Source organism: Sminthopsis crassicaudata, chromosome 3 (genome assembly GCF_048593235.1).
Source record: "Sminthopsis crassicaudata isolate SCR6 chromosome 3, ASM4859323v1, whole genome shotgun sequence".
NCBI classification, from domain to species: Eukaryota; Metazoa; Chordata; class Mammalia; order Dasyuromorphia; family Dasyuridae; genus Sminthopsis; species Sminthopsis crassicaudata.
The window spans coordinates 347,970,784-347,984,505 of record NC_133619.1 but is presented as its reverse complement, the minus strand read 5'-3'; the positions used below and the strand labels follow the sequence as shown (position 1 = coordinate 347,984,505).

The 13,722-nt window shown below is 32.6% G+C and overlaps 1 protein-coding gene and 1 long non-coding RNA gene across 2 annotated transcripts in view; one reads left to right on the top strand and one right to left on the bottom strand.

Moving 5' to 3' along the window:
• The window catches only part of LOC141561726 (uncharacterized), a 104,367-nt gene that overhangs the window by 64,755 nt on the left and 25,890 nt on the right, over positions 1-13,722 (top strand). The gene's annotated exons all lie outside the window — the stretch shown is intronic.
• The window catches only part of SLC25A36 (solute carrier family 25 member 36), a 43,586-nt gene continuing 39,335 nt past the window's right edge, over positions 9,472-13,722 (bottom strand). Inside the window, exon 7 of the mRNA XM_074301667.1 lies at positions 9,472-13,611. Coding sequence (XP_074157768.1) covers positions 13,418-13,611 — 194 coding nt within the window. The 3' untranslated portion in view covers positions 9,472-13,417. The remainder of the gene's footprint in view (positions 13,612-13,722) is intronic.

The following is a 13,722-nucleotide window of genomic DNA, read 5'->3' as shown; positions in this document are numbered from 1 at the left end:
AAATTATCTATGCATATGTTTTGAAAATAAAAAGCTTTAATAATAAAAAAATGAAGAGTAATCAAAGCCATAAAATGGATTGAAATAACTTGAGATTATTTAGTTGGGAAAGATGGAGAGAGGGATCTTGTTCTTTTATCTCAAGTAGAGAATCTATTTTTGTGTGTGTCACAACCCACTTTTGCAGACTGGTAAAGCCTATGGACCCTCTTTCAGGATTTTTAAATGCTTAAAATAAAATGAGATTACAAAGGAAACCAAAAGCTAATGAAAATAAAGATGTATCATCTCCATTTCAGAGATTCTCTGAAATCTGTAAACCCCAAATTAAGAACACTAATTTCAAAGGAATTTATAGTTCCTCTGAGGCTCATTTTAAAATTTTGTTCATTGCTTTAAAAAAAGGTCAATTTTATTTTCATTTCCAAATTCTCTTTCCTCCATTAAGGAGGCAAGAAAAACAAAACACATTACAAATATGTATTGTATGTACCCTCCCACAAAAAACAAAAGAGAAAATGTTTCATTGTGTACTTTAAGTCCCAACAGCTCTCTATCTGGCGGTGGATAATGTGTTTTGTCATTAGTCCTTTGGAATTATGAATGGTCATTATGTTGATCAGTTACTAAGCATTTTGGGGTTGACAATCTATAATATTGCTATAAATTATTCTCTTGGTTTTGCTCACTTCCTTTTGTGTTGGCTCATACGAATCTTCCCATGTTTCTAAAACTATATTCTTCATTTCTTATAGCATAACAGTATTGCATTGAATTCATATGCCATAATTTATTCAGCTATTTTCCAATTGATGGGTATCACTTTAGTTTCTAATTCTTTGTCACTACAGAAAGAGCCATTTTAAATATTCTCGTATCCAGAGGTAATTTCTTTTGAATGCAGAACTGGTAGAGGAATTATTGGGTAAAAGGGAATTCACAGTTTAAAAGTTTTTTGGACAGTTCCAAATTACTTTCCATACTTCCCATACTTCCTTTAAAATCTGTTATCTTGGGTGGAGCCAAGATGGCTAATTAAGGTAGAATGTATCCCAAAACACCAGAGTTTCGCAGGAACTGGCCACACCCACCCAGCACTGGGAGTGACTCAGCTCTGCAGCACAGCCACAGTCCATTGAAGCTTGGAACCTCCTTGCCCTAAAAGCAGATCCCAATAACAACAACAACAAAAGAGTAAAAGAGCAAAGTGGGCTCTAACTATAGACAGCTTCTACAGTGAAAGAGAACATTTTCAAACCCTGAGGAGACTAATAGCAGACAGTCTCTAAATGAAACCCCGAAAGGGGTATATAACCTGATCCCCACCACAAAAGGCTCTCCTAGAAGAAATTAAAAAGGATGTCAAAAGAGAGCTAGAAGAAAAATGAGGAAAGGAAAGGGAAACTTTTCAAGAGGGTCTATATAAGTTATCCTACTTGTGGATCAAGAAATCAACTCCCTGAAAAACAGAAGTAGTGAACTGCAAAAGGTAAAAAACTCCCAGAAAAACAGAATTTGTGAATTGGAAAGAGAAAATAACTCCTTAAAAAATTTTTGTGAAATGGAAAAAAATTCCATAGAACAAAACTCATTTAAAAACTCAATTGGAAACATACAAAAAGAAGTAAAAAAAGTAAAAGAAAATAACTTATCAGAAGGTAAAATAGCCATTGAAAGAGTTCATCAAATATCTCCTGAAGAGACCCCAAAATCAAAACTTCAAGGAATATTGTGGCTAAATTTCAGAACTATCAGACTAAGGAAAAAATATTATAAGCCACAATAAGGATCCTTAGGATCTAGCAGCATCCGCATTGAAGGATCAAAGGGCCTGGAATCTGATATTCTGAAAGGCAAAGGAACTTGGAATTCAGACAAGAATAAACTACCCAGCTGAGAATTTTCTTCCAGGGAAGAAGATGGACATTCGATGAAACAGGTGAATTACATTTATTTCTGATGAAAAAACTGAGCTAAACAAAAAATTTGACCTCCAAATATAGGACTCAAGAGAAACATAAAAAGGTAAAAAGAACTGAGAACTGTATTTCTGTTATGGGCATACATAGAGAGCATATGTATAATTCCAATTTTATTGTTATAATATTAAAAAAAGGAAATTAGAAGTAGAAATGGAATTGTATTGGAAAAAGGGAAAAGTGGAGGTAAAAAGAGGGAAATTACATCTCAGGAAGAGGCAAAGGAAACCTATCGTATCTGAGGAAATGAAGGGAAGGGGAGGAACATTGTGTGAATCTTATTCTCAGCGGCTTTGTCTTAAAGAGAAAAGATTAGACATATTTGATTTGCAGAGAAACTTCTCTCACCTTATTGAAAAGAGGGAGAGGAAAAGCAAAAAGGGAAGGGGTAGGCTAAAAAGATGGGAATACAGAAATATTAAGGCAAAGATATAAGAAAGGGGGAGGAACTCTAAGGGAGAGAGAGGGATTCTAAAGAGAAAGAGCTGTATGAGGCAAGTGGTGCTTATAAGTTTAATACTGGGGAAGGGGGAAGGGGAAAGGAAAGAGAAAAGTATAATCTGGCATTAATAAGGTGGCAGTTGAATTAGTAGATTTAACCATAAATGTGAATGGGGTGAAGTCTCCCATAAAACGGAGGTGGATAGCAGACTGGATCAAAAGCCAGAATCCTACAATATGTTTTTTACAGGGTGATATATACAGAGTAAAGGTAAAAGGCTGGAGCAGAATCTACAATACTTCAGGTGAAGTTAAAAAAGCAATGGCAGTCATTCTGAACTCTGATCAAGCAAAAGCAAAAATTGATCTAATTAAAAGAGATAAGGAAGGGTACTATATCTTGCTAAAGGGTAGCATAGATAATGAAGCAATATAAATACTAAACATATATGCACCAAGTGGTATAGCATCTAAATTCCTAAAGGATAAGTTAAGAGAGCAAATAAACAGCAAAACTGTAATAGTAGGAGATCTCAACCTTGCACTCTCAGAACTAGATAAATCAAACCACAAAATAAGAAAGAAGTTAAAGAGGTAAACAGAACACCAGAAAAGTTAGGTTTGATAAATCTTTGGAGAAAACTAAATGGAGACAGAAAGGAGTACATTTTCTTCTCAGCAGTTCATGGAACCTATATTAAAAACTGACCATGTATTAGGACATAAAGACCTCAAATTCAAATGCAGAAAGGCAGAAATAGTAAATGCATCCTTTTAGATCATGATGCAATAAAAATTACATTCAAGAAAAAGCCAGGGGAAAATAGATTAAAAAGTAATTAGAAACTAAATAATCTCATCCTAAAGAATGCATGGGTGAAACAGCAAATCATAGACACACAATTAATAATTTCACCCAAGAGAATGACAATAATGAGATGACATATCAAAATGTGTGGGATGCAGCCAAAGTGGTATAATAAGGGGAAATTTTATATTCTAGAAGCCTACTTGCATAAAATAAGAGAAAAAGAAAATCAATGAATTAGGCTTGTAATTAAAAAAGCTAGAAAAAGGGCAAATTAAAAATCCCCAATCAAACACTAAACTTGAAATTCTTTAAAAAAAAACCCCAAAAACTATTGAATTAATAAAAGTAAGAGTTGGTTCTATGAAAAAAACCCAACAAAATAGATAAACTCTTGGTAAATTTGATTAGAAAAAGGAAAGAGGAAAATAAAATTGTTAAGTCTTAAAAATGAAAAAAAACTCTCCACTAATGAAGAGGAAATCAGAGCAATAATTAGTAGTTACTTTGCCTAACTTTATGCCAATAAATTTAATAACCTAAGTGAAATGGACGAATACCTCTAAAAATATAGGCTTCCCAGATTAACAGAGGAGGAAGTAATTGCTTGAATAGTCCCATTTCAGAAAAAGAAATAGAACAAGCTATTAATCAACTCCCTAAGAAAAAATACCCAGGACCAGATGGATTTTTTTTTTTCTTTTTCTGAGGCTGGGGTTAAGTGACTTTCCCAGGGTCACACAGCTAGGAAGTGTTAAGTGTCTGAGATCAGATTTGAACTCAGGACCTCCTGAATTCAAGGGTGGTGCTCTATCCACTGCGCCACCTAGCTGCCCCAGGAGCAGATAGATTTACATGTGAATTCTACCAAATATTTAAAGAACAATTAACTCCAATGCTATATAAAATATTTGAAAAAATAGAGAATGAAGGACTCCTACCAAATTCCTTTTATGACACAGACATGGTACTGATAGCTAAACCAGGTAGGATGAAAACAGAGAGAAAATTATAGACCAATCTCCCTATTGAATATTGATGCAAAAATCTTAAATAAAATATTAGCAAAAAGATTACAGAAAATCATCCCCAGGATTATACACCATGACCAAGTAGGATTTATATCAGGAATGCAGGGCTGGTTCAATATTAGGAAAACTATTAGCATAATCAACTATATTAATAACCAAATGAACAAAAACCATATGATCATCTCAATAAATGCAGAAAAAGTATTTGCTAAAACCCAACACCTATTCTTATTAAAAACACTAAAGAGTACAGGAATAAATGGACTTTTCCTTAAAATAGTCAGCAGCATCTATTTAAAACCATCATTAAGCATCATATATAATGGGGATAAACTGGAACTATTCCCAATAAGAAACAAGGTTGCCCACTATTACCATTACTGTTCAATATTGTGTTAGAAATGCTAGGCTTGGCAATAAGAGAAAAAAAAGTGATTAAAGGAATTAGAGTAGGTAATGAGGAAACCAAATTATCACTCTTTGCGGATGATATGATGGTATACATAGAGAACCCCAGAGATTCTACTAAAAAGCCATTAGAAATAATTCACGACTTTAGTAAAGTTGCAGGATACAAAGTAATCCACATAAATCATCAGCATTTTTATACATCACTAACAAAATCCTAAACAAGAGATATAAAGAGATATTCCATTTAAAATAACTACTGATAGTATAACATATTTGGGAATCTATCTACCAAGGGATAGTCAGGAACTATATGAGCAAAACTACAAAACACTTTCCACACAAATAAAATCAGAGCTAAACAAATGGAAAAATGTTAAGTGCTCTTGGATAGGTCAAGTGAATATAATAAAGATGATAATACTCCCTAAAGTAATCTATTTATTTAGTGCTATACCAATCAGTCTCACAAGAAACTATTTTACTGATCTAGAAAAAAATAACAAAGTTCGCCTGGAAGAACAAAAGATCAAAAATTTCAAGGGAACTAATGAAAAAAAAAAGAATCAAATGAAGGTGGCCTAGCTATACCAGATCTAAAACTATACTATAAAGCAGCTGTCATCAAAACCATTTGATACTGGCTAAGAAATAGACTAGTTAATCAGTGGAATAGATTAGGTTCACAGGACAAAATAGTCAATGACTACAGCAATCTAGTTTGACAAACCCAAAGATCCCAGCTTTTGGGATAAGAATTCATTATTTGACAAAAACTGCTGGGAAAATTGGAAACTAGTATGGCAAAAACTAGGCATTGACTCACACTTAACACCATACACCAAGATAAGGTCAAAATGGATTCATGATCTAGACATAAAGAATGAGATAATAAATTAGAAGAAGAGTTTGCCTCTGAGACTAGTGAAGGAGGAAGGAATTTGACCAAAGAAGAACTAGAGATCATTATTGATCACAAAATAGAAATTTTTGATTATATTAAGTTAAAAAGTTTCTGTACAAACAAAACTAATGCAGACAAGATTAGAAGGGAAGCAATAAATTGGGAAAACGTTTTTATAGTTGAACATTCTGACAAAAGGCATTTCCAAAATATATAAAGAATTGACTCAAATTTATAAAAAAATCAAGCCATTCTCCCATAGATAAATGGTTAAAGGATATGAACAATTTTTGGATGGAGAAATTGAAACTATTTCTAGTCATATGAAAAGGTGCTTCAAATCATTATTGATCAGAGAAATGCAATTTAAGACAACTCTGAGATACTACTATACACCTCTCAGATTGGCTAAAAGGACAGGAAAAGATAATGATGAACATTGGAGGGGATTTGGGAAAAACACTGATACATTGTTGGGAGTTGTGAATTGACCCAGCAGCGTTACTACTGGGCTCATATTCCAAAGAGATCTCAAAGGGAAAGGGATCCACATGTGTAAATATGTTTCTGGCAGCCCTTTTTGTAGTGGCTAGAAACTGGAAACGGAATGGATGCACGTCAATTGGAGAATGGCTGAACAAATTGTGGTATAGGAATATTATGGAATATTATTGTTCTGTAAGAAATGACCAGCAGGATGATTTCAGAAAGGCCTGGAGAGATTTACATGAACTGATGCTGAGTGAAATGAGCAGAACTAGGAGATCATTATACATTTCAACAATAATATATGTTGATTCTGATGGACATGGCTCTCTTGAACAAGATGATTCAAACCAGTTCCAATTGTTTATTGATATACCAAGTAATGAAGAGAATCAGCTACACCAAGAGAGAAAACTATGAGAAATAAATGTGGACCACAACATAGCATTTCTGCTCTGTTGTTGTTTGCCTGCATTTTTGTTTTCCTTCTCAGGTTTTTTATACTTTCTATATAGTTTCTAGTTCCAATTTTTCTTGTACAGCAAGATAAGTATATAAATATGTATACATATATTGTATTGCATGTATAAATATATTAAATATATATTTAACATGCATTGGACTATCTGCCATTTAGGAGAAGGAATGGGGGGAAGAAGGGGAAAAGTTGGAATAGGTTTTGCAATGGTCAATGTTGAAAAATTACCCATGCATATGTTTTGTAAATGAAAAGCTATAATAAAATAAAATAAAATTTGTCATCTTGGGGCAGCTAGGTGGTGCAGTGGATAGAACACCAGCCCTGAAGTCAGGAGGAATTGAGTTCAAATTTGAGTTGTCAATTTAGTCAATCTGGTGTGAGGTGATAATCCGAGTTATTTTAACGATGTTGATCTTTTAGAGCAAAGAACTGAAAATAAGATGGTAAAATCATATAGAAATGCAAATCCTTTATTCAAATTAAAAAACAAAAACAAAAACCCAAACACATAAGTTTAAGGATGGACAAGGAAGAGGTGGCTTGAGATAATTTTTTTAAAAACCTAGGCATTTTATTTGATTTTAAATTTAATGAGTTGTAATATGGACATTAAGGCCCACATAGCTAATATTGATTGCCTAAATTAGTATAAGCATATTTTATATATATATATATATATATATATATATATATATATATATATATATATATATATATATATATATATATATAAAAAAATCTGGAAAATTGTACTTTGTTTTGGTTGATAAGAGGCAGGTTATTAGTGGTGTAATGAAAGCAATAGATTCTATATGAGGCTCAATTCCCATAGGTGCTGTTATCCCCTAATAAATTATGTATTTATTTTGCATATTATACATCGTCTCCCTTGATAGAAAGGTTCTTAGGAGATTTTCATTTTTGTCTTTGTACCCCCAAAGCTTAATGTAATCTCTAGCACATAGTAGGTACTTAATGTTTATTGATTTAAAGACAGAGAATCTAGGCTCCAATTCCAGCTCTCAGTTGCTACTGGATCTCATGAGTTCACTTTTCTAGACCTATGTTTCCTCATCTGCCAAAATAGGGGATTGAACTTGATAAATTCTAAGGTCACTTCTAGTTCTACATTTGTAATTCTATATAAATGTTAGTCACTACTATGGTCAAATTTGGCAAATCATAAAGTTGGGAGATAAAATGAATCATTTTCAGTTTCCTTGTATTGAAAATGTCTTGCCAGTTTTGTTCTCAAAGGAACTTAGCTTCTTTAGAAAGAAGCCAGTGGTATATCATACGAATATTAATATTATTTTGTTGCAAGGTAAACTGGCACCTTAATCAATAAATTTACTTAGGGTTTTGTTAACATTTTTAACAGCCTTACCTTTTGTCATTCTATTGCTTTTAAAACTCTAGTGATTCCTTAGTGCATTCAAAATAGCTTGAATTTAAATGTCCAATTTTTAAGTCTTTCCATAATCTGGTTTTACCTACAACAGAATCTCATCTCTAATTCCCTAAATATTCCATATGGACTGACCTCATTTCCCAAAATATTCATTCATTATCAAAGTTTCTTCCTTGCCTATCTGTAGACCAGCCTATCGTGCTGGTCTACCTATCTTCCAAGGTCCAAATAAAGTTCTATCTTTGCCACAAAGCTTCCAACTGTCCTGCATAACATCCAACAATCCATAGTGCATTTTCCCACCTTTGAACTCATATAGTATCAAAGTAGCATTCAGCTTGGTAATCACATATTATCTAGCATTGTTCAAGACTCATATAGATCTATTTTTTACACATTCTTCCCCCAACTAGATGGTAAACCCTTTGAGTGCAGGGAGTAGGGTGGGACCTTTATTTTTTCTTCCTTTAAATATCTAGTCTAGGGACATAATAACAGTAACTCACATTTCTAGAGTGTCTTAAAACTTACAAATACCTTTTCTCCCAATATTCCTGTAAGACAGCTAGTGCAAGAATAACAAGATGCTAGCATTTTTAAGAGACCATCTATTCCACCAATGTCTGAACAGGAATTCCCTTTGGTTTCCCTATTCAACTCCTACTTGAAGATAATCCTGGGGAACTCATCTTCCCCTGGTGATGATTCTAGTCTATGTATAGCTCCAAGGGTTGGGAAAGTTTTCTTTGCATTGAGTCTAAATTGGGTAGCTAGAGTTCAGTGAATGGAGTGCTGGGCTTGGAGTAACACAGACCAGAGTTCAAATCCAATCTTAAGACACTCATTAGCTGTGTAAATATATAAATCATTTGTTTATATCAGCATTTTCATTCTATCAAATTGGAAATAATGCCTATCTCACAGGGTTGCTAAAGAGCATTAAATGAAAAACATAGGTAAAGTGCTTTGCAAATATTAAAGCACTACATAAATGCTATTATTTCTTCCTAGCACTAGAAGATCTAACTAGGTGTCCTAGCAAATTAACTTTGAATTCTTTGATTCTACTGAATAACCATAGATATTTACACTTCTTACCTCAACAACTTTAAGTTCCCTCCAAACTAACACTACATCATTTTACAGGCAGAATAACTGGGAAGATAATTTAATAAATTTGTATGAATTAAATATCCTTCATATAACAGGATAAGAAGTAATTTATTTTAAAACTAAACCAAAAATCTTCTGGAGTTTTTAAAACAATATTTGTCCTCAATGGAAATGAAAAGGAAAATTAATAATAAGAAAAAAAATGCTATGCAAGGATTTAATATCAAGCGTTATGATATTGTTTCTTATTTTCACTGTAACAGATAACCTCAATGTCCTGAAAAAAAAGGTCTCGAAGTAAATGAATAGCAGCCATTTTTTCTCTATTTAAAATCCTAAGAAAGTATAACTAAAATTTCAAAGTGCCAAATAATGAATTGTACAAAATACTAGCAAAAGCAAATCACCGTATTTGCATAAGCATTTTAATTCTTGAATTTTAACAGTCCAAACAAATGTCAGCTAGATAACATAAATATAGGGTATATGCACACAATTTACAGCCACTTACGTAGATGCAAGAATAGCAAACCTCACAAGAATGTCAAAGTATTTCAACTTTCATGGAGTCAACTATTTAGATATGACTGATAGGTCATAATTTAAAATTCACATATGTAGGGGTAAAGACAAAAACAAAACAAAAAACTACACAAGCTCCTAAGTGATATTACAATTTTCAGTTCCTGGAAGGAATAATAAAAAATGAGCAGAGGTAAGTAACATGAAGGATAAGCAAGAAGAGATGGTGGTTGGGTAGGGCAGAAAAGAGTACATTTACCCAAGGATATTTCTGGGCTCATTTTATAGAGTTTTATACAAAAATGTCTTTTTCCAATTTAAATTCTTTGGAAGTAATGTCTTAGGAATGTTAAGTCATGATCAATGCCGGATTAGGAAAGGGATGAAGTATGCTATCACAAAGGCGTCCCTACAATACTAACAGAACAGGAGAAGGTTATGTAAACAACTAACACAATACCAAAAGATGAAGGGATAGCTTGGCTGAATTAACATAAAAAGTTAATAATTATAACATACATGGATTTTTAAAAAATATATAGTTTAAGGCCATTCTAAAAACTTTTTAAAGAAATACTTATACTTCAATTAAAGGTGGATTAAACATCATTTTTTTTTTTTTAATACCCAAAGTCTTCTGGTTCTAATGTAGTAATGCTGTTTCATATCTTGTGTCAGGATTTATAAGGAAGCAATGCCATTACATAATCCAATGATATTCCTTCTATTGTGGTTTTAAGTTATTCATTTTTGAGGTGCTACTCTTTGTAATGTTTGTTCCACAAAGTCTTAGCCATAATGAGAAGAAAAAGCTTTGGTGTACACATTTTTCGTGGATTCATATACTATGATTATAACCCAGTAAAGCTCAAATTTGGACAATAAAACTCATGTATCTGTTTCTATGCTATGACCCAGCATATACTAGAGTCCCACCTACTGTTCTATTAGAGTACTACACAATGTTATTCCAGGACTATAATTTCACCTATAATCACATATATACTAAATTTCCATGAGGATTACATATAGGTACATTCTGAAGAATGCTAATTGGTTGTCTCTATCCCTGAAATCATATATTATGATCTAATGGCAAACAGATGACAGAACATGAGACATAGTTTAAAAAAAAAAAGGGGGGGGGAGAATTAATTCAAATACTCTGATAGCATGACAAATTGTTTCTGCATTTAAAATCAATAAAAACCAAAAGAGGTGAAAACTTTTAACAAAGCTCTGGTAAACAAAATGTTTGTATATGTATTTCCTACATAATTTAATCCTAATAGATCTCTACACATAAACTGTCCTTCTGGAGATTGTGCTTTGGAAAATCTGACAATAAGAACTGTCAATTAGCATTAGAATTCATTGTTTTTTTCCAAGTAGTACAACACAGCAAGAGATTATACTATATATTTTTGTTACATACATAATACCAATTTTAAAATGATGTATGTATGCATGCATTAAAGGCAAATTTAATTTATACAGGATTAGAATACCTGTTTTAATCTTTAAAAAGCACTCATCTCTTAACTTGACGTTAACTAAGTAAGATTTTGCTTAGCTATTAGTTTTGTTGTTATTTAGGTATTTATTGAATCCCATCATGATTAAAAGAGCCTCTGTTCCACATTCATTTCAACTAATGTTTTGAGTCACTCATGGGGCATATGGCACTGTAATTAATTAGGTAGCATTATGTGGCACCAGAAAGGCTAAAATACATTCATAATGTAGACTTTGTCTATGAATATGAGTTAGAAAATCCTCATTTTCAGTGTTTTTCAATAAATACATTAAGGTAAAAATTTGTTCAAAGTGTATCAATTATTATTACATTTAATTCACTTTTGATTTCCAAATTGACTGGAATACTCTATTTCTAATCAAAGCACCTCAAAAATATCCAGTTTTAAAGTTAAAGGAAAATTAGGAGATCACTGTGCTTCACTGCTGATGGCAGAGGAAAATTGCTACATTTCCATGTTGAACCTTGCAATGGCTCACCAAAGTTGTTCAGTGGGGAGAACATTACCAATGAAGAGAGTACATTAGGAACTTTTACAAGAAAAACTATTTATAGATATAACACATAGAACTCCAAAATGATATAGAATACATTCCATGAGTAAATAGATGAGACATAGTTTCTCTTATAGTATATGGGAATCAGGAAAAAATACTCTTGTGAACAATTTTTGTTTTGAACACTGTCTAATATTCTTTACCAATATTTCAGAATCTTAACATGGAAAAAAAAAAATCACAAGCTTCCCCCCCGCCCTCCCCTCCAGCCCACAAAAAAGGCCACAAAGTGCTTAAGGAGTCGTTCTTAATATAAAGCCATTGCACAAAACTTACAGTCCTATGTATACTGAAATGTCACACTGGAGATTAATTGCACTCTTCTGTAAACCAGTGTAAGAACTTCCATATGGAGAAGTCTACTGACAAAATCATAGTAAACATCTTTGTTAGGGGCCACCATAGATATAAACCGTATTTAAGTATTAAAAGGTGCAACCGAGAAGTCTAATAGTAATGTTAAAAGCTACCTATTGTTAGCAATTTAACCTTAATGTTTTATGATTTATCACTTAGTAAATTATTACAGAATGAACTTCTCTTGTCAAATGCAATTTGTAAATATCATTTACAAAACTAAGTCAATAAAATTATTATCTGCAAGTCAGATGTTAAGGGCCCCTTTTTAATGTTTGTGTTGCCAAAATTTAACATAATATTGCTCTTTAAAGAAGGGGTATAATATATAAGGGAAATGCTTTAAAACATTCTTAATTACCATTTTCTCCATTTAACTGGATGAAGACTGCATTGGGGTAGAAATAAATCAAAAGTTCTTAATATATAGGGATATATCTATAAAAACAAGAAACAACAAAATTCACAAGTGGTAAAATATTTTTCCCTTGAATTAAATGACAAATAGGTCCAGCAAATTATTTTTAAAAGAATCTTATTTTTTTTGTCTTCATATATTACAATGCAGGGAAGATTTCAGGACATAATGTAGTCACTAAAATAATCAACAATCAATTTTTCTTTGGTTCATTAAAAAAAAAAGGAAAAAAAAAATCAACCCAGGTGGATCCATAATCTGCTGCAGAAAGCATACTTACTACCTGAAATGTGTTTACTAAAGAGTTATTTAAAAGGCTCATTTTGCTCAAAACCAAGAGCTGGCACAAATGGAAATAAAAAATTCAATATTAAAGGATTTAATATATCCTTTTTAGACATTTTACCAGTTAACATAAAGATGACTATTGTGAGTAATAATTCATTTTAGGCCATAAGATCTGATGACCTTATCAAAGATAACATGGAAATGGTACTCAGATTTTTAAAATTAACTCAAAACAATATAGAGTTGAACACATACAAGTAGAAACCCATGTTTTATCCAACTCTATTTTTTGATAAGAGGATAGTACAATTAATGTTTATTGGAGGCATTGCTTGGAAAAGTACTCATGGAGTAAAAACATTAGATACTCCCACCTTATCAGGAATCAGAATTTAACTGTGTTGGGCACACATTAGAGAAAATGGCAATTTTGAAAAATGGAATATTTAAAGGCATTCCCTTAAGAGATAAAGAGCTGGCCCAGGTTTTGTTACATTGCCCAAAAAGGCCAAATAAGGTAGCAGGACTGCAATGATTCCTACACCAATCATCCTTTTAGGGCATAGCTATATGTTCCCGAATGATTTTTCTTCTGTCCACCAAGCTGGCTTTGACATTCTATGGTCCACTGCAATCTTTTGGTCTTCTCCCTCCTTAGGACTGCAGCAAACTACTGCTATCCATTGAGTAAGTAGACTACCAGTTCATAGGTGGCCATCATTATAGCTGTGTTTGGAATCTGTCTGACCAGATGTGTTGTTAGACCACGGTAGAGAGACCCATATCCTTCTTCTCGAACAACCAAAGATAGTGTCTGGAAGAAAGATCTATATTTTGTTCCCTCTTCACGTAGCCTTGTTCTTACAACCTCTGCATGAAGAAAAAAAAAGACATTATTATTTTATATAAAGACACTTTTAACAATACTTGCTTGCCCATTGTTAACATTTTTCTTAAAAAGAAAAAAAAAAGAAAAGAAAA